The sequence below is a fragment of the Macaca mulatta genome, chromosome 10 (assembly GCF_049350105.2).
Source record: "Macaca mulatta isolate MMU2019108-1 chromosome 10, T2T-MMU8v2.0, whole genome shotgun sequence".
In the NCBI taxonomy this organism is placed as follows: domain Eukaryota; kingdom Metazoa; phylum Chordata; class Mammalia; order Primates; family Cercopithecidae; genus Macaca; species Macaca mulatta.
The window spans coordinates 31771096-31796181 of NC_133415.1; the positions used below are offsets into that span (position 1 = coordinate 31771096).

Genomic DNA, 25086 nt, shown 5'->3' on the forward strand with positions numbered 1-25086 from the left:
TACTGGGGAGGCTGAGGTAGGAAGATTGTTTGAGCCCAAGAGTTCAAGACCAGCCAACATAAACCCCCATCTCTGCAAAAAAATTAAGGATTAGCTGGGCATGGTGGCTCATGCCTGTAGTCCCAGCTACACGGGAGGCTGATGTGGGAGGATCACTTGAGCCTGGGAGGTCAAGGCTGTAGTGAGCCATGATCATACTGCTGCACCGCAGCCTGGGCAACAGAGCAAGACGCTATCTCAAAAAATTAAAAAAACAAACAAAAAACTATCATCACTGTGCTCCCTTTAAAAAAAAAAAAAATAGAACATTGGCCAGGCATGGTGGCCCAGACTGTAATCCCAGGACTTTGGGAGGCCGAGGTGGGAAGATCGCTTGAGCGCAGTGAGTTCAAGACCAGCTTGGGCAACATGGCAAGAACCTGTTTCTACAAAAAATACAAAAATTAATCAGATGTGGTGGCATGCACCTGTAGTCCCAGCTACGAAGAAGACTGAGGTGGGAAGATCGCTTGAGCTTTGGAGGTTGAGGCTGCAGTGAGCCATGATTGTGCCTCTGCACTCCAGCCTAAGCAACAAAATGAGATCCCATCTCAAAAAAAAAAAAAAGAATATTACCAGCACCTTTGAAACTTCCTTTTTCCAGAAGTTGATTGTATTGGTTCTTAGCTTGCATAAGGAGATTTTAAGCTTAGAACATATTAAAACTTGGTTTAAAGATGTTTTGTGTATGGTTTATACATGTAGAAACTGAGAATGCTTTTAACCAAAAGAGCTGAGAGATTCATTATCATCAGATAAGAAAATTCAGTTACGAATTAGTTGTCTGGGGCTTTGCTGCTCAAAGTGTGCAGTGGACAATAAGCAAAAAGTGAGAAGTATGGTCAAGGGTGTTTGAATGGGCTTGGAAAACCCTGTACATTTTATTTTATTTTTATTTTTTTGAGGCGGAGTCTTGCTCTGTTGCCCAGACTGGAGTGCAGTGGCGCGATCTCGGCTCACTGCAAGCTCTCCTTCCTGGGTCATGCCATTCTCCTGCCTCAGCCTCTGGAGTAGCTGGGACTACAGGCATGCACCACCACGCCCAGCTAATTTTTTTGTATTTTTAGTAGAGACGGGGTATCACCGTGTTAGCCAGGATGGTCTCCATCTCCTGACCTCTTGATCCGCCTGCCTTGGCCTCCCAAAGTGCTGGGATTACAGGCATGAGCCACCGTGGCCGGCCTTTATTTTATTTTTATTTGTTTATTTATTTATTTATTTTGAGATGGAGTTTCACTCTTGTTGCCCAGGTTGGAGTGCAATGGCGCGATTTCGATTCACTACCTCTACCTCCTGGGTTCAAGTGATTCTCCTGCCTCTGCCTCCCAAGTAGCTGGGATTACAGGTCTGTGCCATCATACCCAGCTAATTTTGTATTTTTAGTAGAGAATGAGTTTCTCCATGTTGGTCAGGCTGGTCTTGAACTCCCGACCTCTTGTGATCTGCCCGCCTTGGCCTCCCAAAGTGCTGAGATTACAGGCGTGAGCCACTGCACCTGGCTTATTTATTTTTTGAGACGGAATCTCCGTTTGTCACCAAGGCTGGAGTGCAGTGGTATGATCTCGGCTCGCTGCAACCTCCGCCTCCGAGGTTCAAGCGATTCTCATGCCTCAGCCTCCTTAGTAGCTGGGACTACAGGCACGTGCCACCACACCCAGCTAATTTTTGTATTTTTAGTAGAGATGGGGTTTCACCATATTGGCCAGGCTGGTCTCGAACTCCTGACCTCATGATCCACCTGCCTCGACCTTCCAAAGTGCTGGGATTACAGGCTTGAGCCACCGCGCCTGGGCAACCCTTTATGTTTTAAAGGGAAGTTGGGGGAGGGTGCTATTTTCAACCTTGCTCAAAGAACAAATAAATAATTGAGAAGCAATAAATTTTTCTGATGAATGTGCTTCATATTTCTTTAGACAGTGGGATCTAATGGAAAGGCTAAGATATCTGACATGGAGCAACATACATTTATCTCTTCAGTGGAACTAATGTGTAATTTTCAGGGGAGTTTGATGAATAAATAAGTTTGAGAATATAGGGCATAGGACTTGGAATTTATGTCAGGGTTATGACTGGTGAGATTGATTTGCTGTCAAATTTATGAATATCTCTGCAGATACTAACACAGAAAATGAGCCCCAAGGTCACTATAGCAGTATAGTAGTGGAGGGAAGTAGAAACTATCTTTATCATATTTGTACACAGACATACCCCTCACCAGGGAAGCAAAGAAGTTGAAAAACACACTGCCTCCCTGACCCAGGAATTTAAACGAGGGATCAGCAAACTGTTGAGTAAAGGGTCAGATTTTATTTTATTTTATTTTATTTTATTTTTATTTTTATTTTTTTTGAGACGGAGTCTCGCTCTGTCGCCCAGGCTGGAGTGCGGTGGCGCGATCTCGGCTCACTGCAAGCTCCGCCTCCCGGGTTCACGCCATTCTCCTGCCTCAGCTTCCCGAGTAGCTGGGACTACAGGCACCCACCACCTCGCCCAGCAATTTGTTTTGTATTTTTAGTAGAGATGGGGTTTCACCGTGTTAGCCACAATGGTCTCGATCTCCTGACCTCGTGATCCCCCTGTCTCGGCCTCCCAAAGTGCTGGGATTACAGGCTTGAGCCACCACGCCCAGCAAGGGTCAGATTTTAAATATTTTCAGCTTTTCCATAGGGTCTCTGTCCAACTACTCAACTATGCCCTTGTAGCGAAAAACAGTCATAGACAGTACAAAAATGAATGGGCTTGGCTATCTTTTTTTTTTTTTTTTTTTTTTTAAAGACAGAGTCTCGCTCTGTCACCCAGGCTGGAGTGCAGTGGCGTGATCTCGGCTCATTGCAACCTCTGCCTCCCAGGTTCAAGCAATTCTCTTGCCTCAGCCTCCCAAGTAGCTGGGCCTACAGGTGCATACCACCGCACCTGGCTAATTTTTGTATTTTTAGTAATGACAGGGTTTTGTTATGTTGGCCAGGTTGGTCTCGAACTCCTGACCTCAAGTGATCCTCCCACCTCGGCCTCCCAGTGTTGGGATTACAGGCGTGAGCCACCACATGCATGGCCCTTTTTTTCCTTTTTTTTTTTTTGAGATAGAGTCTTACTCTGTCTCAGGCTAGAATTACAGTGACGCAATCTTGGCTCATTACAACCTCTGCCTCCCGGATTCAGGTGATTTTCCTGCCTCAGCCTCTCAAATAGCTGGGATTACAGGCGTGCGCCACCACGCCCAGCTAATATTTTGTAATTTTAGTAGAGATAGGTTTTACCATGTTGGCCAGGTTGGTCTCGAACTCCTGACCTTAGGTGATCTGCACATCTTGGCTTCCCAAAGTGTTGAGATTACAGGCGTGAGCCACAGTGCCCAGCCATAGATAATTTTTTAATTAATTAATTAATTTTTTTGATATGGAGTCTCGATCTGTCGCCGTGGCTGGAGTGCAGTGGTGTGATCTCAGCTCACTGCAAGCTCCGCCTCCCGGGTTCGCACCATTCTCCTGCCTCAGCCTCTCTGAGTAGCTGGTACTACAGGTGCCCACCACCATGCTCGGCTAATTTTTTGTATTTTTAGTAGAGACGGGGTTTCACCGTGGTCTCGATTTGCTGACCTTGTGATCTGCTCGCCTTGGCCTCCCAAAGTGCTGAGATTACAGGTGTGAGCCACCGTGCCTGGCCAGTAATTTTTGTACAGTGTACTGGAGCTAAGAATGATTATAGTTTTGAGATGGAATCTCACTCTGTTGCTCAGGCTGGAGTGCAGTGGCGCAATCTCTGCTCACTGCTACCTCTGCCTCCTGGGTTCAAGCGATTCTCGTGCCTCAGTCTCCCGAGTAGCTGGGACTGCAGGCATGTGCCACCACGCCTGGCTAATTTTTTGTATTTTTAGTAAAGATGGGATTTCACCATGTTGGCCAGGTTGGTCTCAAACTCCTGACCTCAGGTGATCTGCCCGCCTTGGCCTCCCAAAGTGCTGGGCTCACAGGTGTGAGCCACCGCACAAGGCCTGATTATTTTATTTTTAAAGAGTTTGAGAATTTGTGACAAAGACCATATGAAGCCTGCAAAGCCTAAAATGGATACCATCTGACCCTTTATGAACATTTGCCGACCTTTGAAAGGCCTTGGCCAGCCCAGCTCCTGTTATGTGCCTGTGAGAATTAATAGCATAATGTGTGTACTGAGGGCTGTGAGAAGACTGGGTAGGGGAACATTTGAATGAACTTACTGGGCTGTAGTCCATTTTATTTATTTATTTTTGAGTCAGAGTCTTGTTCTGTGGCCTAGGCGAGAGTGTAGTGGTGCCACCTAGGTTCACTGCAATTTCCACCTCCCAGGCTCAAGTGATTCTTGTGCCTCACCTTCCCGAGTAGCTGAGATTAGAGGTGTGTGCCACCATATCCGGCTACTTTTTTTTTTTTTTTTAATTAAAAAGTAAACTTTAATGTCGCGAAAATGCAAACTTGGGGAGGGCAGAAAGATCACACACAAGGCTGTCACTTCACACTTGGAGGGTTGCACAGCGGCCGGGCAGAGGCGCTCCTCACTTCCCAGACCCTGGGGCAGCCAGGCAGAGGCGCTCTTCACTTCCCAGATGGTGGGGGAACAACTGGGCAGAGGCGCCTCTCACTTCCCAGACAGTGTAGGCGGTGAAGGTGGAGTGGGAGGCTGTGGGGGAAGGCGCTCCTCACTTTGCAGGCAGTGCAGGGACTAGGCAGAGGCACTCCTTGCTTCCCAGGCGGGGCAGCAACTGGGCAGAGGTGCTCCTCACTTCCCAGACAGTGGGGCGGCTGGGCAGAGACTCTCCTCATTTGCTAGAGCCCAGCTACTTTTTGTTTGTTTGTTTATTTTTGGAAATTAAGTCTCCCTCTGTCACCCAGTCTCCCAGGCTGGAGTGCATGGGCACAATCTTGGCTCACTGCAACCTCCACCTCTCGAGTTTCTCCTGCTTCTGCCTCCCTAGTAGCTGGGACTACAGGTGTGCGCCACCATGCCTGGCTAATTTTTATTTTATTTTATTTTTGAGATGGAGTCTCGCTCTGTCGCCCAGGCTGGAGTGCAGTGATGCAATCTCGGCTCACTGCAAGCTCCACCTCCCGGGTTCACACCATTCTCCTGCCTCAGCCTCCTGAGTAGCTGGGATTACAGGCGCCCGCCACCACACCTGGCTGATTCTTTTTTTCGTATTTTTAGTAGAGACAGGGTTTCACCATGTTAGCCAGAATGGTCTCGATCTCCTGACCTCGTGATCCACCCATCTCGGCCTCCCAAAGTGCTGGGATTACAGGCTTGAGCCACTGCACCCGGCCCTGAGTGCCACTTTCTAAACGGGTTCCCTTAGATTTTACCCTATTCCCCACATCACCACCACCCTTGGTTAAGCTTTTTTTAATTTTTTTTTTTTTTTTTTTTTTGAGACGGAGTCTGGCTCTGTCGCCCAGGCTGGAGTGCAGTGGCCGGATCTCAGCTCACTGCAAGCTCCGCCTCCCGGGTTCCCGCCATTCTCCTGTCTCAGCCTCCCGAGTAGCTGGGACTACAGGCGCCCGCCACCTCGCCCGGCTAGTTTTTTTTGTATTTTTTAGTAGAGACGGGGTTTCACCGGGTTAGCCAGGATGGTCTCGATCTCCTGACCTCGTGATCCGCCCGTCTCGGCCTCCCAAAGTGCTGGGATTATAGGCGTGAGCCACCGCGCCCGGCCTTTTTTTTTTTTTTTTTTAAAGAGAGATGGGGTCTGTAGCTCCTGGGCTTAAGGGATCCTCCTGCCTCAGCCTCCCAAAGTGCTAGGATTACAGGCATTAGCCACCATGCCTGGCCTCTAGTCTATTTCTTTCCTTTTTTCTTTCTTTTTTTGAGACAGTCTTACTCTATCTCCCAAGCTGGAGTGCCGTGGCACAGTCTCAGCCCACTATAACCTCTGCCTCTTGGGTTCAAGCAAATCTCCTGCTTCAGCCCAATCCGCCTGCGTTGGCCTCCCAGAGTGCTGGGATTACAGGCATGAGCCACTGCGCCTGGCCTCTAGTGTATTTCTAATGGAGAACCAAATACATGAACCTGTGTTCAGCAGAATCATTCAACTTCAAGAGGAGCAGCTTTCTGTGCATCACCTCCTTAGCTTGTTCTCCTGACCTTTAGCAAAACTCCTTCCTTTGAGTACTCCTTGACCCTATCAGCTTCTGTTGGGACACATGTTTGTTGTTATTGTTGTTGAGATGGAGTCTTGCTCTGTCACTCATGCTGGAGTGCAGTGACTCATGCGACCTCTACCTCCCAGGTTCAAGTGATTCTCCTGCCTCTGCCTCTTGAGTAGCTGGGCTTATGGACTCATAGTACTACACCAGGCTAATTTTTGTATTTTCAGTAGAGATGGGGTTTCACCATGTTGACCAGGCTGGTCTTGAACTCTTGACCTCAAATGATCCACCTGCCTCGGCCTCCCAAAAGGGCTGAGATTACAGATGTGAGCCACCATGCCCGGCTGAGACACATGTTAATTATACTGTGTTCTCTCATTTGCCTTTCTCTGTTAAATTCAGTCTTTTGAGAGGAGGAACTTGGTTTTATTTACTTTTTTTTTTACCTCTAAATTCTTTTTTTTTTTTTTTTTTGAGATGGAGTTTTTCACTCTTATAGCTTAAGCTGGAGGCTCACTGCAACCTTTGATTCCAGTTTTCAAGCGATTCTCCTGCCTCAGCCTCCCGGGCAGCTGGAACTACAGGCGTGCACCACAATACTTCGCTAATTTTTTTTTTTTTTTTTTTTTTTTTGGAGACGGAGTCTCGCTCTGTCACCCAGACTGGAGTGCAGTGGCGCGATCTCCACTCACTGCAAGCTCCGCCTCCCCGGGTTCCCGCCATTCTCCTGCCTCAGCCTCCCGAGTAGCTGGGACTACAGGCGCCTGCCACCGCGCCCGGCTAATTTTTGTATTTTTAGTAGAGACAGGGTTTCACCGTGTTAGTCAGGATGGTCTCAATCTCCTGACCTCGTGATCCGCCCGTCTCGGCCTCCCAAAGTGCTGGGATTACAGGCGTGAGCCACCGCGCCCGGCCACTTCGCTAATTTTTTGTATGTTCAGTAGAGGTGGGGTTTCACCATGTTGGCCAGGCTGGTCTCAAACTCCTGACCTCAGGTGATCTGCCTGCCTTGGCCTCCCAAAGTGCTGGGATGACAGGGCCATTCTCCCACCTCAGCCCCCCTAGTAGTTGGGACTACAGGTGCAGAACAAAGCACAGCATCTGGCTCCCAAATTCTTAGTAGGGCCAGTGGATACCTGGGTAAATGGATTTCATCAGTGTTAATCCCCCACTGAAGCTATATTAAGTGTTCTCTTGTAGGACTGCTTTTTTTTTTTTTTTTTTTTTGACACAGGGTCCTGCTCTGTCGTCTAGGCTGGAGTGCTTTATATGCAATCTCCACTCACTCAGCTTCTGCCTGCCAGGCTCAAGTGATCCTCCCACATTAGCCTCCCCTGAGTAGCTGGGACCACAGGCTTGTACCACCTTGTCTGGCTAGTTTTTGTATTTTTGTAGAGACAGTTTCAGAGACAGAGTGGTCTCGAACTCCTGAGCTCAAAGTGTTGGGATTACAGGAGTGAGCCACCACACACAGCCAGGATTAACTGCCTTTTTTTTTTTTTTTGAGACAGAGTCTTGCTCTGTTGCCCAGGCTGGAGTGCAGTGGCGTGATCTGGGCTCACTGCAAACTCTGCCTCCTGGGTTGACACCATTCTTCTGCCTCAGCCTCCCGAATAGCTGCGACTACAGGCGCGTGCCACCACGCCCGGCTAATTTTTTGTATCTTTAGTAGAAAGATGGGGTTTCACTCTGTTAGCCAGGATGGTCTCAATCTCCTGACCTCGTGATCTGCCCACTTTGGCCTCCCAAAGTGCTGGGATTACAGGCGTGAACCACCATGCACTGGCTAACTGCTTTTAACTATACAAATAATAAAATACTCTTGGATGGAGTCTTAAGGTGGAACTGCCTATGCTCTTAATAGTGTCTGAAATTTATATGGTACTTACTAGACTCGTCACAGGATCTCTATGGCTCTTCAAATAGCAGGGGCTGGGTGTGATGGCTCACACCTGTAATCCCAACACTTTGGGAGGCCAAGGCGGGAGAATTGCTAGAGGCTAGAAGTTCAAGACAAGCCTCGAAAACATAGTGATACCCCCATCTCTACAGAAAATTTAAAAATTGGCTGTGTGTGGTGGCAACTGCCTGTAGTCCCAGCTGCTCAGGAGGCTGAAGTGGGAGGATCACTTGAGCCTGGGAGGTAGAAGCTACAGTGAGCTGTGGTTGTGCTGCTGCACTCCAGCCAGGATGACAGCAAGACCCTGTCTCAAAAAAAGAGAAAGAAATAGAAGCAGTGATGTACTTGAAGGGTATGTGTATGTTCATGTGGTTATATTGAATGCTTGGTGCTGGTCGGTAATTTTGAATGCTTCACATGCATTATGCCATTCTCATACACCTAACAGATGCAGGGTTCATCCCTAAGGCTGATTAGCTCATTATGAGTGAGGAGTCTAGAACCAGACTCCCTGAGTTCAAGTCTAACCTCTTCTTTGGCTCCTCCTTTGTAAAATGGAAATGATAACAGCGTCTACCTTACAGGGTTGCTGTGACTATTAAATAATCTAATATCTTCAAACACCGTAAACTATGCCTAGCATAGATAATAAGTATGATCTCTTTATTATTACTCCTGTTCCTACTATTCTTGCTAGCTATTTATTTATTTTTTTTTTTTATTTTGTTTTTTTGAGACAGAGTGTTGCTCTGTCGCCCAGGCTGGAGTGCAGTGGCGTGATCTCAGCTCACTGCAAGCTCTGCCTCCCAGGTTCATGCCATTCTCCTGCCTCAGCCTCCTGAGTAGCTGGGATTACAGGCACCTACCACCACACCTGGCTAATTTTTTGCATTTTTAGTAGAGACGGGGTTTCACCGTGTTAGCCAGGATGGTCTTGATCTCCTGACCTCGTGATCTGCCCGCCTCGGCCTCCCAGAGTGCTGGGATTACAGGTCTGAGCCACTGTGCCCGGCCTCTTATTTATTTATGTTTTTTTTGAGACTCGCTGTGTCTCCCAGGCTGGAGTGCAGTGGCGTGATCTCGGCTCACTGCAAGCTCCGCCTCCCGGGTTCACGCCATTCTCCCGCCTCAGCCTCCCAAGTAGCTGAGACTACAGGCGCCCGCCACCACGCCCGGCTAGTTTTTTGTATTTTTAGTAGAGACGGGGTTTCACCATGTTAGCCAGGATAGTCTCGATCTCCTGACCTCGTGATCCACCCTCCTCGGCCTCCCAAAGTGCTGGGATTACAGGCTTGAGCCACCGCGCCCGGCCTTATTTATGTTTTGAGACATAGTCTTGTTCTGTTGTCCAGGCTGGAGTGTAATGATGCAGTCATAGCTCCCTGCAGCTTCTAACTCCTGGGCTCAAGTAATGCTTCTGCCTCAGCCTCTTGAGTATCTGGGACCCCAGGTGTGTGCCACCATGCCCAGCTAATTTTTTGTCTTTTTAGTAGAGACAGGGTTTTGATATGTTGGACAGGCAGGTCCCCAAGTGATCTGCCTGCCTTGGCCTCCGCAGGTCTCCAAGTGATCTGCCTGCCTTGGCCTCCCAAAGTGCTGGGATTACAGTTCTGAGCCACCACTCCTGGTAGATTTATTGTTTTTAACTTGGCAAGTCTGTAAGCCCTTTTTTGTTCCTTTTTTTTCAAGGGGCCAGAGGTAGAGGCCTTTGTCATTTTCTGTGTGTCCAGGGAAGTGTGCAGGATGTATAAGCCATAGATTAGGAGTGGGAGGAAGAGTGTGTGGTGGTTGTGACAAGGGTCCAAAGGAAGGCAGCTTCCGAACTTACTTGAGATTATAAAAATAAATTTAAACCAGGTATCTCTGTGTAATCAAAAGGTTTCTGTAAAACAGAGATGAAGTGTATGTGTGTGTATATACTTGTAATTTGAAAAGACATTCAGAATAGTAACTTCTGGGACAGTACAGACTACAAAAATTACAGCATGATAGAACCTTCTTAACTACTAAGAATATAGAAAGGAAAATAAGGCCTGGCATGGTGGCTCACACCTGTAATCCCAGCACTTTGGGAGGCTGAGGCAGGTGGATCACTTGAGGCCAGGAGTTTGAGACCAGCCTGGCCAATATGCCAAAATCCTGTCTCTACTAAAAACACAAAATTTATCTGGGTATGGTGTTGCACATCTGTAATCTCAGCTAGTCGGAAGGCTGAGGCAGAAGAATCACTTGAACACCGGAGGCAGGGGTTGCAGTGAACTGAGATTGCGCCACTGCACTCCACCTGGGTGACAGAGCAAGATTCTGTCTCAAAAAAAAAAAAGTCTGGGCTCGGTGGCTCACACCTATAATCCCAGCACTTTGGGAGGCCGAGGCAGGTGGATCACGAGGTCAGGAGATCGAGGCCATCCTGGCTAACAAGGTGAAATTCCGTCTCTACTAAAAAATAGAAAAAATTAGCGGGGCATGGTGGCATGTGCCTGTAGTCCCAGCTACTCAGGAGGCTGAGGCAGGAGAATTGCTTGAACTTGGGAGGCAGAGGTTGCGGTGAGCTGAGATCCCGCCACTGCACTCCAGCCTGGGCAACAGAGCAAGACTCCGTCTCCAAAAAAAAAAAAAAAGTAGGGGCCAGGTGTGGTGGCTTATGCCTGTAATCCCCAGCACTTTGGGAGGCTGAGGTGCATGGATCACCCAATGTCAGGAGTTCAAGACCAACTTGGCCAACATGGTGAAAACCCTTCTCTACTAAAAATACAAAAAAACATTACCCGGGCATGGTGGTGGGTGCCTGTAACCCCAGCTACTCGGGAGGCTGAGGCAGAAGAATCACTTGAACCAGGGAGGCAGAGATTGCAGTGAGCTGAGATCACGCTATTGCACTCCAGCATGGGCAACAAGAGCGAAACTTGTCTCAAAAAAAAAAAGAAAAGGAAAATAATTTATTGTAGAGGAAAGTGGTTTATTAAGAAGTTTGACAGGCACTGGCTTAGAGTAAGATTTTTCTCTTATAGTAATTTTCTTTCTCTCTTAAGGTATCCAAGCCCACCAATGGGCTCTGTCTCAGCACCCAACCTGCCTACAGCAGAAGATAATCTGGAATATGTACGGACTCTGTATGATTTTCCTGGAAATGATGCCGAAGACCTGCCGTTTAAAAAGGGTGAGATCCTAGTGATAATAGAGAAGCCTGAAGAACAGTGGTGGAGTGCCCGGAACAAGGATGGCCGGGTTGGGATGATTCCTGTCCCTTATGTCGAAAAGCTTGTGAGATCCTCACCACACGGAAAGCATGGAAATAGGAATTCCAACAGTTATGGGATCCCAGAACCTGCTCATGCGTACGCTCAACCTCAGACCACAACTCCTCTACCTGCAGTTTCCGGTTCTCCTGGGGCAGCAATCACCCCTTTGCCATCCACACAGAATGGACCTGTCTTTGCGAAAGCAATCCAGAAAAGAGTACCCTGTGCTTATGACAAGACTGCCTTGGCATTAGAGGTAAAATCTGTTCAGACTAGCTTTTTGGGTCCTTTGACATTTGGTTTTAATTTTTAGTTTTAGTTTCTGCTCATTTAAGCTTATATTCATGGAATTAGAGCACTTAGATGATTTTGGGAGATACGCACTGTTAGCATTTCATGTTTAAATTTTTTTACAGAGACAAGGTCTCTGTTAAAAAGAGTTGTTTGCCCAGGCTGATCTCGACATCCTGGCCTCAAGCAAATCCTCCTACCTCAACCTCCCATAGTACTGGGGTGACAGATATGAGCCACCGTGCCCGGCCTGTTATTAGTGTTTCACAGGTTGTTTTCTTCTTTCCTATTCCTTGTTTGTCCCACATTCTCAGCCTCCTTGCTCTTTTTTGTTCCCAAAGCCTAACAGATTTAGTTTTGCAGTCATTGGTTTTTCTTCCAGTAAGGAAAGATAATAATTAAGGAAGACCCATGACCTAGAGGCAAAATCAGCATACAGATGCATAGCTACTTGTATGGTTCTGTATTTCTAACATTGGAATCAGTTGAGAAATATGAAAATGTCTTAGAATTTCTCTTGAACTTGGTAGAGGAATTAATTTTTTTTTTGACAGAGTCTTGCTCTGTCACCCAGGCTGGAGTGCAGTGGCGCGATCTCTGCTCACTGCAAGCTCTGCCTCCCGGGTTCACGCCATCTCCTACCTCAGTCTCCCGAGTAGCTGGAACTACAGGCACCTGTCACCATGCCCAGCTAATTTTTTGTATTTTTAGTAGAGACGGAGTTTCACCGTATTAGCCAGGATGGTCTCGATCTCCTGACCTCGTGATCCACCTGTCTCGGCCTCCCAAAGTGCTGAGATTACAGGTGTGAGCCACCGTGCCCGGCCCAGGAATGATTTTTTTTGAGATGGAGTCTCGCTTTGTCACCCAGGCTCCAGCACAGTGGCATGATCTTGGCTCATTGCAACCTCCACCTCCCGGGTTGAAATGATTATCCTGTCTCAGCCTCCCAAGTAGCTGGGATTACAGATGCCTGCCAGCCTGCCCATCGAATTTTTGTATTTTTAGTAGAGATGGGGTTTCAACATGTTGGCCAGGCTGGTCTTGAACTCCTGACCTCAGGCGATCTGCCTGCCTCGGCCTCCCAAAGTGCTGGGATTACAGACATGTATGACCACGCCCAGCCATAGAGGAATGATTTTAAAATACATCAGCCCTTGCTTGTTACAGGTTTTGTAAATTACAATAGCATGATATAGAACTTGAACATTTTAATTACCAAGTCATTTTCTTTTCTTTTTCTTTTTCTTTTTCTTTTGAGACAGAGTCTTGCTCTGTTGCCTTGTTGCCTAAGCTGGAGTGCAGTGGCGTGATCTTGGCTCACTGCAACCTCCGCCTCCTGAGTTCAAGAGATTTTCCTGCCTCAGCCTCCCGAGTAGCTGGGACTACAGGCACGCACCACTATGCCCGGCTAGTTTTTGTATTTTTAGTAGAGACGGGGGTTTCACCATGTTGGCCAGGCTGGTCTCGAATTCCTGACCTCAGGTGATCCGCCTGCCTCAGCCTCCCCGAGTGCTGGGATGACAGGCGTGAGCCTCCGCACTCAGCCATGTCATTTTCTCTTAACTAAACATTACTTTTTAAAAAGACTCTTTCTCAGCTGGGCACAGTGGCTCATGCCTGTAATCCCAGCACATTGGGAGAGCGAAGCTGGTGGATAACTTGCGGTCTGGAGTTTGAGACCAGCCTGGCCAACATGATGAAACCCTGTCTCTACCAAAAAATACAAAAATTAGGCAGACGTGGTGGGCACACGCCTGTAGCCTCAGCTACTCAGGAGACTGAGGTGGAACAATTGCTTGAACCGGGGAATTAGAGGTTGCAGTGATCATGCCACTGCATTTAAGCCTGGGCAATAGGGTGAGACCCTATCTCAAAAAAAGGGGGGAGAATGTTAAGAGAGACCCCAAGTGCAGTTCAGAAGGATGAAGTAAGGGACCCTGTTGCTTCAAAAAAAACAAATCCTGACTCACCAAACAACCTGCCCACAGATAAAAGTTGTCTAGAATTGGTTTGTCCATAGGTCATCCTCAATGTTTTTTTGTTTTTGTTTGTTTTGTTTTGTTTTGTTTTGTTTTGAGATGGAGTTTCACTCTTGTTGCCCAGGCTGGAGTGCAATGGCACGATTTTGGCTCACCGCAACCTCCGCCTCCTGGATTCAAGCGATTCTCCTGCCTCAGCCTCCAGAGTAGCTGGGATTACAGGCATGCGCCACCATGCCCAGCTAATTTTTTGTATTTTTAGTCGAGACGAGTTTCTCCATGTTGGTCAGGCTGGTCTCGAACTCCTGACATCAGGTGATCTGCCCGCCTTGGCCTCCCAAAGTGCTGGGATTACAGGTGTGAGCCACCATGCCTGGCCCTCAATTTTTCTTTGGACCAGTAGTAGTATCTGAATGAACTGAACCTGAAGGTTTGTTTCAATGTTTGATTTTTGTCTCCCTTTCATGTTGGCTATAAGGAAAGAAGGAACATCTGAGGCTGTGGTGGGGGTCTGGGACTGAGAGGCTCCAGGTCTGAGGAGGCTGCCTCCGCAGATAGGAGTGCTGGCTGAGCAGGCCTTCCAGCTTTCTTTCCTTCTTTTTTTTTTTTTTTTTTTTTTTTGAGATGGAGTCTCATTTGTTGCCTAAGCTGGAGTATACTTGGTATAATCTCGGCTCACTGCAACCTCTGCCTCCTGGGCTCAAGCGATTCTTCTGCCTCAGCTTCTCAAGTAGCTGGGATTACAAGTGCCCGCCACCACACCCGGCTGTTTTTAGTAGAGATGGGGTTTCACTCTGTTGGCCAGGCTGGTCTTGAACTCCTGGCCTCTGATCCTCTACCCGCCTCAGCCTCCCAAAGTGCTTGGATTACAGGTGTGAGCCACTGCGCCTGGTCAGGCCTTTCAGCTTTCTTACCCCCACACAGACCGGCCTAGGCACAGGTGCATGCCTCTGGCCTGGTCTACACCTCAGCACCTTAGAATAACATGGGATGCTCTGGGCTGTTAATATGTTGTAGCATGCATTGTGTTTTCAGCCTTTTGAGGCGTTTTCACATCTGTCATAGCATAGGATTGGGGAGCTAGGAGTCAGAGTGGGTGTGACTCGTGTGTGTTTGGCAGCTGCTCGTTGAGAACCTTGAAGGTGGAGGCTCCCAATCAGAATTTTAGGTACCTGCCTGTTGACCTCTGGCTCTAGGATTGTGTGTTTTAGAAACCTATATCTAGTGTGCGTGCGTGTGTGCTCATTGGAGCGAGTACTAGGAGGTTGTAGGGAGGAACATCAGGTATTACAGAAGGGATCATTTAGAGCTTGGTGTGTGGGTGGATAGGTAGGTGCCCGAGACAGGTCAGGAGTAGGAGGAAGGAAGCCTAGTTAATGATTGTGTATTTTAAGATAACCTACATACTTTGCCATTACATAGCTCCTAGTCTCTCTGGCCCCAGAGAGAGGTTCTCCACACCTGAGCCTCATGACACTAACCCAGCCAGCTGAGCTTCAGCAAATGGTTTTTTTCGTGCTTGAATGAGAGAAAGTGTAAATAGGACTTGAGAAATAGACCTTTACCAAATTCCATTTAATGGTATTTCGCTTTCTGTATATTTAAATGAAACTTTAGGTTATAGCATAAGTAAAAAAAAACTTTTTTTTCCTGAGATCGAGTCTCTGTCACTCAGGCTGGAGTGCAGTGGCGTGATCTCCGCTCGCTGCAACCTCCGCCTCATGGGTTTAAGCGATTCTCATGCCTCAGCCTCCTGAGTAGCTGGGGTAAATATTTTTTTGATTGTTACCTTCTAAAACTATTATTAGGATAGTGGTGCCTGTCTGATCTTGTTAACAACAACTCTTGGGACTTTTGCAATTAGGTTACTAGGAAAAGTATTAAAATTAAAATGAGAAACAGACAACTAGGACAAAATGTGCCAATAATTGAAGCTTCATTATTCCCCTAGATAGTATTACAGAGAACAATGATGGCTTAGGTGACTTTATACCTTAAATTATTTTACAAGTTTTTTTTTTTTAATAAAACTTGATTTTCAAAAGAGTATTCCTGTAAGTAAAGAGGTATTTCAAAACCAGTCTGTGTTTAGCTATTTTCTTTTCTTGCTGACTTTTCTGTAAGAAGAGAATTGATCCTGAGATTTGATTTGAAGGGGAATACTTGGTATCTGTAAGGTGAGTAGAGCTTGTGTGATGAGACTAATGTCACTGAATAGCTGTAGATAGGTGAGCATGCTGGGCAAAGGGCAAAAGTGGCAAAAGACAGCCAGGGCAGTAGGCTGTTGCCATATCACGAAGGGCTAAGCTGAGGAGATTAACAGTTTTCTTGCATTGCCTTCATTTGAGTCATGAAACAGCCAGTTTCTCACAACTGACAAGGTCAGGTTTGCAGGCAATTTCTTTTTATTTATTAATTTTAAAATTTAGAGCAAATGCTTGACTCTCATGTAATAATATCATTCTCATCCATTTGCATTCCAGTATGCTTTTCTGACTAAAAAGAAAGGGAAGAAATATCTTAGCAACTTTAGAATTGTACTTAACCCTGGGTACACACACCCCTGAATATTTGTATGAAAATTTGTATTCAAATGTCTAAATGCAGCCTCAGCTGTGCTTTTCCCCCATGGTATGGTATAAGAAAACAGTTGGTGACACAAGCTGGGGATCTGTGGGAACTGAAGTCAGTGGTACAGATCGTGTGGAGGAAAAATAGTTTCCCAGGCTTGCAAGTGAGACTTAAAGTGATTTGGGATGGAATTGATAGAAATCAAGCAGAAAGGTTGTATTGATACCTTAGGTCATTTAGTCTAATCATTTTCCCAGTGCTTTTAGCCCTCTTCAGAGTCTAACTCCATGGCCCTCCAGTCTCAACTCGGACACCTCCAAAAAAGCATCACTTCAACAAAAGTTCATTGAGTGCCTATTATGTGACAGGCTGGGAATTTGGGATACAGTAGTGAACAAAACAAAGATGTCTTTCCTGTGGAACGTCTGGAACATAACAGTTTCATGCGGTGGTGTCTCATGTTGTATGGCTCTGGTAGCTGACAAGTCTTGTGTTCTGGCTCTCCACCAGGGAGAAAGAAGCCACAGCCAGTCCCCTTCCTGTGTTTGGCTAGCCCAGTGTGTGGACTTAAGTGCATGGCCCCATAGTTGTCCCTCTTGAGTTTTGTTGTTGTTGTTGGTTTGGTTTTTATTGATCTTGTCATACCATCTGTGTACATCTCTGAATCCTTTTCTTTTTTTTGAGATAAAGTCTTACTGTGTCGCCCAGGCTGGTGTGCAATGGTATGATCTCGGCTCACTGCACCCTCCACCTCACAGGTTCAAGCAATTCTCCTGTCTCAGCCTCCCGAGTAGCTGTGATTACAGGCGTCTGCCAACCACGCCTGGCTAATTTTTGTATTTTTAGTAGAGAAGGGGTTTCACCATGTTGACCAGGCTGGTCTCAAACTCCTAACCTCAAGCAATCTACCTGCCTCAGCCTCCCAAAGTTCTGGGATTATAGGCATAAGCCACCACGCCCAGCCTCTGAATCTTTTAAAATCCTGATGTCATCTAGTGTATTCATTACCCTCCAGTGTCCTAACTGCAGGTTTTGTAAAAGCACCAACCAGATCTTTGTACTAAAGTCCTTCTCTGCAGCCTCTCCAGATCTGCCTCTTATATCTATAAAAAGACAATGAGGCCGGGCGCGGTGGCTCAAGCCTGTAATGCTAGCACTTTGGGAGGCCGAGACGGGCAGATGACGAGGTCAGGAGATCGAGACCATCCTGGCTAACACGGTGAAACCCCGTCTCTACTAAAAAATACAAAAAAAAAAAAAAACTAGCCGGGCATGGTGGAGGGCGCCTGTAGTCCCAGCTACTCGGGAGGCTGAGGCAGAAGAATGGCGTAAAACTCGGGAGGCGGAGCTTGCAGTGAGCTGAGATCTGGCCACTGCACTTCAGCGTGGGTGACAGAGCAAGACTCCATCTCAAAAAAAAAAAAAAAAAAAAAAAAAAAAAGACAATGAGGTTGATCTGGTGTGACTTGGTGGGCTCATGCTGCTTCCAGATGCTCTACTTCCCATTCTAAATCCTCACAAACCATCTGTTAGCTAATTGCATCCAGAATTTTTTCTGGGATTCATTTCAAGCTCACTGTTTTACATTTTATGGAATTTGCCATGTTTGTTTTGACAAAAGAACGAGGGAGACTTGACCCTTTCTAAATCTTCTAGTGTCCTATGATATAATTTCTCTATGACGAGACTAGTCTTGGACTCTTACTCCTGCTTGCCAGTGTATTTGGTCAACTCTTACGTACCTGTCCTTTTCAGCATGAGAACACCCTTTCATCATCTTTGGTGCTCTTTTTTTTTTTTTGGCATTTTTTTCTTAGTGATGCTCAGTTCTTTGAGCTCACCAGCATCCTCAACATTCTTCTCTTCGTTCCTGTACTTGCTCTGTGTCATCTGTGATTGCGTTTTTCTTTTCTTTTTTTTTTTTTTGAGACGGAGTCTCACTCTGTCGCCCAGGCTGGAGTGCAGTGGCCGGATCTCAGCTCACTGCAAGCTCCGCCTCCTGGGTTTACGCCATTCTCCTGCCTCAGCCTTCCGAGTAGCTGGGACTACAGGCGCCCACCACCGCGCCCAGCTATGGTTTTTTGTATTTTTTAGTAGAGACGGGGTTTCACCATGTTAGCCAGGATGGTCTCGATCTCCTGACCTCGTGATCCACCCGTCTCGGCCTCCCAAAGTGCTGGGATTACAGGCTTGAGCCACCGCGCCCGGCCTGTGATTGTGTTTTTATAATTTCTTCTTGGATTGTCTTTGCCCCGTTTCAAAACCTGTAGTCATTTGGATTACATCAGGTCTCTGTGTCTTTTGAATTGGCCTTCCCAAGGGCCCATGGTACAACTTCCGTCACTGACTGAGCTGGAATTATCAGATTCCCACTTTACCAATTGGTTTTGCTTCATTGCTTAGAGTTAAATTTGTATTAGCATTTTCTTCATTGCTGCTTCTACTTGCTGAGGTGAAGTAATCTACAAAGTAAGTTTAGGTTTCAGTAATACTGATTGTACTTTGTAATCTCTTAGGGATCATCATGAGTTCCTCCTACTGGGTAGCCTGCAGTGGTGTTGGGCCTGTATGTATTCATCATGAAGCATCTGACTCAGGGGTCCATGCAGCAAGTTTAAAGCCTCCCAGTGTAACGGGGCTGCTGTCTCTCACTTCACGTCACGTTCTAGCAACGTGAAGCCTTCTTACCAAGGCTTCTCGGAAAGGCCCACAAGTTAGCATTCACCTTAAGCAAGAATCTCAGGTGTGTTCTACCCATGTCGTGGTGGTGTGTGTGGATGTCTGGTGCCCGAGGAATCATTTCCACTCGCCTCCTTGGACCTTTCTTTCGTCAGGACTGGCCAGGATCCTCTTCCACCCTTCTGTCTTTGACATTGTGTCAGTTGTCCTTCACAGCATCTCAGCTTTATTTCTTCGGTACCAAAAGTGCTTTTTTCCCTTGATTATAATACCATGCAAACATAGGAATCTTTAGAAAGTCCTTTAGAATTTTAGAAGATTCTCCTATTTAAAAATATATACATATATGTGTTTGTGTGTGTGTGTGTGTGTGTGTGTGTATATATATATATATATATATTTTTTTTTTTTTTTTTTTTTTTGAGATGGAGTCTTGCTCTGTCGCCCAGGCTGGAGTGCAGTGGCGCGATCTCAGCTCACTGCAACCTCTCCTTCCCGGGTTCAAGCAGTTCTCTGCCTCAGCCTCCCAAGCAGCTGGGATTACAGGTGGCTGCCACCAGGCTGGGCTAGTTTTTGTATTTTTAGTAGAGATGGGGTTTCACTGTCTTGGCCAGGCTGGTCTTGAACTCCTGACCTCATGAGCCACTGTGCCCAGCCCAGAAAAAAAATATTTATTTATTTATTTATTTATTTATTTATTTTTTGAGACGGAGTCTCGCTCTGTTGCCCAGGCTGGAGTGCAGTGGTGCGATCTCGGCTCACTGCAATTTCCGCCTCCTGGGTTCATGCCATTCTCTTGCCTCAGCCTCCCAGAGTAGCTGGGACTACAGGTGCCCGCCACCACGTCCGGCTAATGATTTGTATTTTTAGTAGAGACAGGGTTTCACCGTGTTAGCCAGGATGGTCTCAATCTCCTGACCTCGTGATCCACCTGCCTCGGCCTCCCAAAGTGCTGGGATTACAGGTGTGAGCCACCACGCCCAGCTGAAAAAAAATTTTTTTAAAGGTTTTTGTTCCTCTTTCCTAATGTGTAAATTAAGTGAGAATGCCATGGAATTGGGGCCCTGGTGTGGTTCAGGCAGGGCCTGTCCCATCCTGGTCATTATGCTGACCTCTGTTTTCTGTGATAGCTGTTTTCTGATGATAGCTGTTGAGTGAGAAGAACCATCAGCTAGGGGTTCACAGAAGTTTATTCTCATTACTGCTCCCCCACTAAGAGCTTGAGGTTTATATAATTTGCCAGCAGTCCACCTTCTGTCTATGAATTTACCTATTCTAGGTATCTGATATAAGTAAAATGATACAATATTTGTCCTTTGGGTCTGAATTATTTCATTTGGTACAATGTTTTCAGAGTTCATCCAGGTTGTAGCATATATCAAAACTTCATTCCTTGTCCCAGCATGGGGTGGCTCACACCTGTAATCCCAGTGCTTTGAGAGGCCAAGGTGGGAAGATCACTTGAGGCAAGGAGTTTGAGACCAGCCTGGGCAACATAGCGAGACTCCATCTATACAAGAAATTAAGATAAATACTTCATTCCTTTAGGGCGAATAATATTCCATTGTTATGTATATATCACATTTTGTTAATCCATTTATCTCTTGATGGATACTTGAGTTGTTTTCGTTTTTTTTGGCTATAGTGAATAATGCTGCAGTGGACATTGACACACAAATGTTTGAGTTCTTGCTTTCAGTTATTTTGGTTATATATCTCGGAGTGGATTTCTGGGTCAAATGGGTAATTCTGTGTTTAGCTTTTTTTTTTTTTTTTTTCCTTGAGACGGAGTTTTGCTTTGTTGCCCGGGCTGGAGTGTCGTGGCACAATCTCAGCTCACTGCAACCTCTACCTCCTGGGTTCAAGCGATTTCTCCTGCCTCAGCCTCCCAAGTAACTGGGATTACAGGTGCACGCCACCACACCTGGCTAATTTTTGTATTTTTTAGTAGAGACAGAGTTTTGCCATGTTAGCCAGGCTTGTCTCAAACTCCTGACCTCAACTGATCCGCCCACTTCAGCCTCCCAAAGTGCCGGGATTATAGGCATGAGCCACAGCACCTGGCCTGTGTTTAGCTTTTTGAGGAACAAACTCTTTTCCATAGCAGCTGTACCATATTCCATTCAACCAGCAGTATGTAAGGGTTCCCTTCTTCACTGCCAAAAAAAAATTCTTCCACATCTTCACCAACACTTATTATTTTCCATATTTTTTATTATAGCCATCCTAGTAGGTGTGATGTGGTATCTCATTGTGGTTTTGATTTGCATGTTCCTAGTGACTGATGTTGAGCATCTTTTCATGTTGGCTGTTGGCAAATCTTTGGAGAAATGTTTTCAAGTTCTTTGCCCATTTTTTAATTGGGTTATTTGGGCATTTTTGTTTGTATTTTATTTTATTATTATTTTTTTTTTTATATTTTTTGAGACAGTCTCTGTCGCCCTGGCTGGAGTACAATGGCACGCACGATCTCGGCTCGCTGCAACTTCTGCCTCCCAGATTCAAGCGATTCTCCTGCCTCAGCCTCCCGAGTAGCCAAGATTACAGGCGCTTACCACCATACCTGGCTAATTTTTTGTATTTTTAGTAGAGATGGGGTTTTACCATGTTGGCCTGAACTCCTAAACTCAGGTGATCTGCCTGCCTTGGCCTCTCAAAGTGTCGGGATTACAGGCGTGAGCCACCATGCCTGACCTTAGTTACTGTATTTAGGCTATTGATCCATTTTAAAAATGACTTTTTGTGTACAGTGTGAGGTAAGGTTTCAGAGTCTTTCTTTTAAAAAAGTGCTGGAATTACAGGTGTGAGCCACTGTACCTAACCAGTATTAACATCTTAATAATAAGTCTTTCCATCCATTAACACAAATGTTTTTGCATTTATTTAGGTCTTTAATAACTTTTGGTATGCAAATCTTTCACCATGGTTAAATGATTCTCGGTTTGTTTTGTTTTGTTTAGATGGAGTCTTGCTTTGTCACCAGGCTGGGGTGCAGTGGCACAATCTCGGCCTACTGCAACCTCCGCCTCCCCGGTTCAAGCGATTCTCTTGCCTCAGCCTCCCAAGTAGCTGGGACTACAGACATGTGCCACCACGCCCAGCTAATTTTTGTATTTTTAGTAGAGACGAAGTTTCACCATGTTGACCAGGATGGTCTCGATCTCTTGACCTTGTGATCTGCCCGTCTTGGCCTCCTAAAGTGTTGGGATTACAGGCATGAGCCACCACACCCAGCCTATTCTTGGATATTTTTATTTTAGATGCTATTGTAAATGGAATCACCTTTTTTTTTTTTTTTTTTTTTTTGAGACAGAGTCTCGCACCGTTGCCCAGGCTGGAGTGCAGTGGCACGATTCTTGTGCCTCAGCCTCCTGAGTAGCTGAGACTACAGGTGCCTGCCACCACTCCCAGATAACTTTTTTTTTTTTGGTATTTTAGTAGAATTGGGGTTTTACCATGTTGCCCAGGATGGTCTCGAACACCTGAGCTCTGGCAATCTGCCCTCCTTGGCCTCCCAAAGTGCTAGGATTCAGGCATGAGCCACTGTGCCCCGCCTGGAATTGCTTTCTTAATTATTCATTACCAATATATAAGACACAACTGATATCTATGTGTTGATCTTGTACCCTGCAACTTTGCTGAATTTGTATCTTTTCTTGTGGAATCTGTGAACTTTTTTGTATATATGATCGTGTCTTGACTTCTTCCTTTTCAAAGCCCATATACTCTTGTACCACGGCATACTGGCCTGTGGTATCTTTAGCCGTGCCATCTACCCTTCCGAAATAAAATCTCTGTTAACCAGTAAACAGCCCTCTTGAATCAAGTTACTACTCTGAAGGATAGTGGTAATTTTAAGGAAGAGACGGAGTCTTCAGTATTAAAACCCTATTAGATAGCATTCAGTTGTGGGCTTGAGCACATGAGATTACTTGACTGCTACCCAGGGCACACAGACAGGGAGCCTAGCCCTCTAAAGTCTCTGTCTCTCTGGCTACTCTGATTCGGGTGCAGGTGCACAGAGAACATAGGGGCAGGCAGTGGACCCATGCAGCTCCGTGAGGGCCAGGGGTGTTTGTCTCCTTTGTGTCCCCTCTCGTATCTCTCCACAGCCTACACATAGATCTTCAATATTTGTTGAATGACTAGAGGAATAAAAGCCACAGAGAGCAGGATGATACCTGTCTGGTGATTACAGTACATGGACTTTGTTTTGTTTTAGCTATTTTGGGGGCTATAAGCGCCTTTGAGAATCCAGTGAAAGTTGTGCAGTCTTCAGAAAAACAACATACATTCATGCATTTGCATACAACTTGGCAGGATGTTCTTTGGTCACGGAGACCCATTCACGTCACCCAAGTTAGAATTTATGATTCCAGTGTCACCAGTGTACTCCTGATCTTTTATGTAACCTGAAAGCATGAAATCTCAGAATATCAATACAGGGAGTGGAGACTGATTATGGAACCAAAAAACTGCTGTGACAACCAGTGCTTGGGCCCTCCAGTGCCTTGACTGCTCTTTGAATCAAGTGCTACATGCCAGTCAGTAGAGTCTTTTCCTGGACAACACTCTGGACAAGTAGGGCTGTAGGAAACTATTGCCAGCAGCAAGAGGTACCCTCTTGCTATTTAACTCATGGTAGACATAAAAGGGCTGACTAGTGTCCCTGGCATATGTGTTTTAGAGTTAATGTGTCCACTCCCCAGGTGCTAAGTGCGGCCAGCCCCAAAGATAGTATTTTGACAGTACTTATAATGATTAGGATTGTCCTGTTCCATAGGGTGAAAATTAATAAAGATGACGCATTAGGTATGTGCTTCCTCTTAATCTGTTGATAAGGTAAGCCACATCTTCCAGGTATAGTTTGCCCCTTGAACCAAGTTGGTATCTACCTACATCAAGATTGATCTGCCCTCTGACTGCACTTTCAGGGATCATTTCTTTTTTTTTTTTTTTTTTTTTGAGACGGAGTCTCGCTCTGTCGCCCAGGCTGGAGTGCAGTGGCGCGATCTCGGCTCACTGCAAGCTCCGCCTCCCGGGTTCACGCCATTCTCCTGCCTCAGCCTCCCGAGTAGCTGGGACTACAGGCGCCCACAACCGCGCCCGGCTAATTTTTTGTATTTTTAGTAGAGACGGGGTTTCACCGTGGTCTCGATCTCCTGACCTTGTGATCCGCCCGCCTCGGCCTCCCAAAGTGCTGGGATTACAGGCGTGAGCCACCGCGCCCGGCTCAGGGATCATTTCTATAGTTCATTACTAGAGAAGTTTCTCTGAAGGTGTAGAGCACCAAAAACAACAACAACAACAACAACAAATTGATCCCTCCAGAGTGAGTGCTTCTTTGAACTGGATCCGTGTACCATGAACCCAGAGGAAGAATAGGGAGTGATGAGGGAAACAGCAAGGTGACTGCCAAGCTACCAACCATTTTAGGATCTCAGCACAAGCACTGTTCGGTAGAGCCATGGAAGAAGCTGGTCCATAGCCAGGCCTGTAACTGGGCAGCAGGCTGCATAACAGCCAGGATGTCTTTTCTGTGTTAAGATAGAAAACAGCATGAGGAATGATGATGGTGTTTTAGCATGTGGAAACTCCTGCAAGGCCACAATGAGGCACTAGTGGTCAAGGGGCCACCAGAAGTCTCTCAGCCATTCTCTTCCTAGGCTGCTCTTTGACCTACTTCTGCTGGTCAAGGTTCCCTCTGTCTAAGCAGTAGCTCCTTGATCCTATGCTCTGCAGCATTGATTTAGTAGTGTTTTTCTGCCACTTGCTGCTTTTATGTGTCTTCTCTCTCTTTTTTCTTTTTAATAGAAGCTAGGTCTCACTATGTCACCCAGGCTGGTCTTGAACATGTGGCCTCAAGTGATCCTCCTACCTTGGCTTCCCAAAGTGCTGGGATTATAGGCGTGAGCCACTGTGCCTGGCTACACCAAGTGCAGTGACATGATCTTGGTTCACTGCAACCTCCACCTCCCAGGTTCAAGTGATTCTCCTGCCTCAGCCTTCTGAGTAGTTGGGATTACAGACATCTACCACCACACCTGGCTGATTTTTGTATTTTTTAGTAGAGATGTGGTTTTGCCATGTTGGCCATGCTGGTCTCGAACTTCTGACCTCAGGTGATCCACCTGCCTCGGCCTCCCAAAGTGTTGGGATTACAGATGTGAGCCATTGCGCTCAGCCTTTTTCTTTTTCTTTTCTTGAGACAAGGTCTCGCTCTGTCACCCAGGCTAGAGTGCAGTGGCATGATCACAGCTTACTGC

At 46.4% G+C, this 25086-nt stretch overlaps 1 protein-coding gene across 6 annotated transcripts in view; it reads left to right on the forward strand.

The window, feature by feature from the left end:
- The window catches only part of CRKL (CRK like proto-oncogene, adaptor protein), a 47918-nt gene that overhangs the window by 11391 nt on the left and 11441 nt on the right, over positions 1 to 25086 (forward strand). For 2 of the 6 annotated variants that reach the window (XR_013398558.1, NM_001257483.1), the window contains 1 exon segment: positions 11088 to 11553. Coding sequence is in view for 2 of the 6 variants with exons in the window: in NM_001257483.1 (NP_001244412.1) it covers positions 11088 to 11553 (466 nt within the window). In the remaining 4 variants the exon portion in view is untranslated. 6 annotated transcript variants of the gene reach the window in all.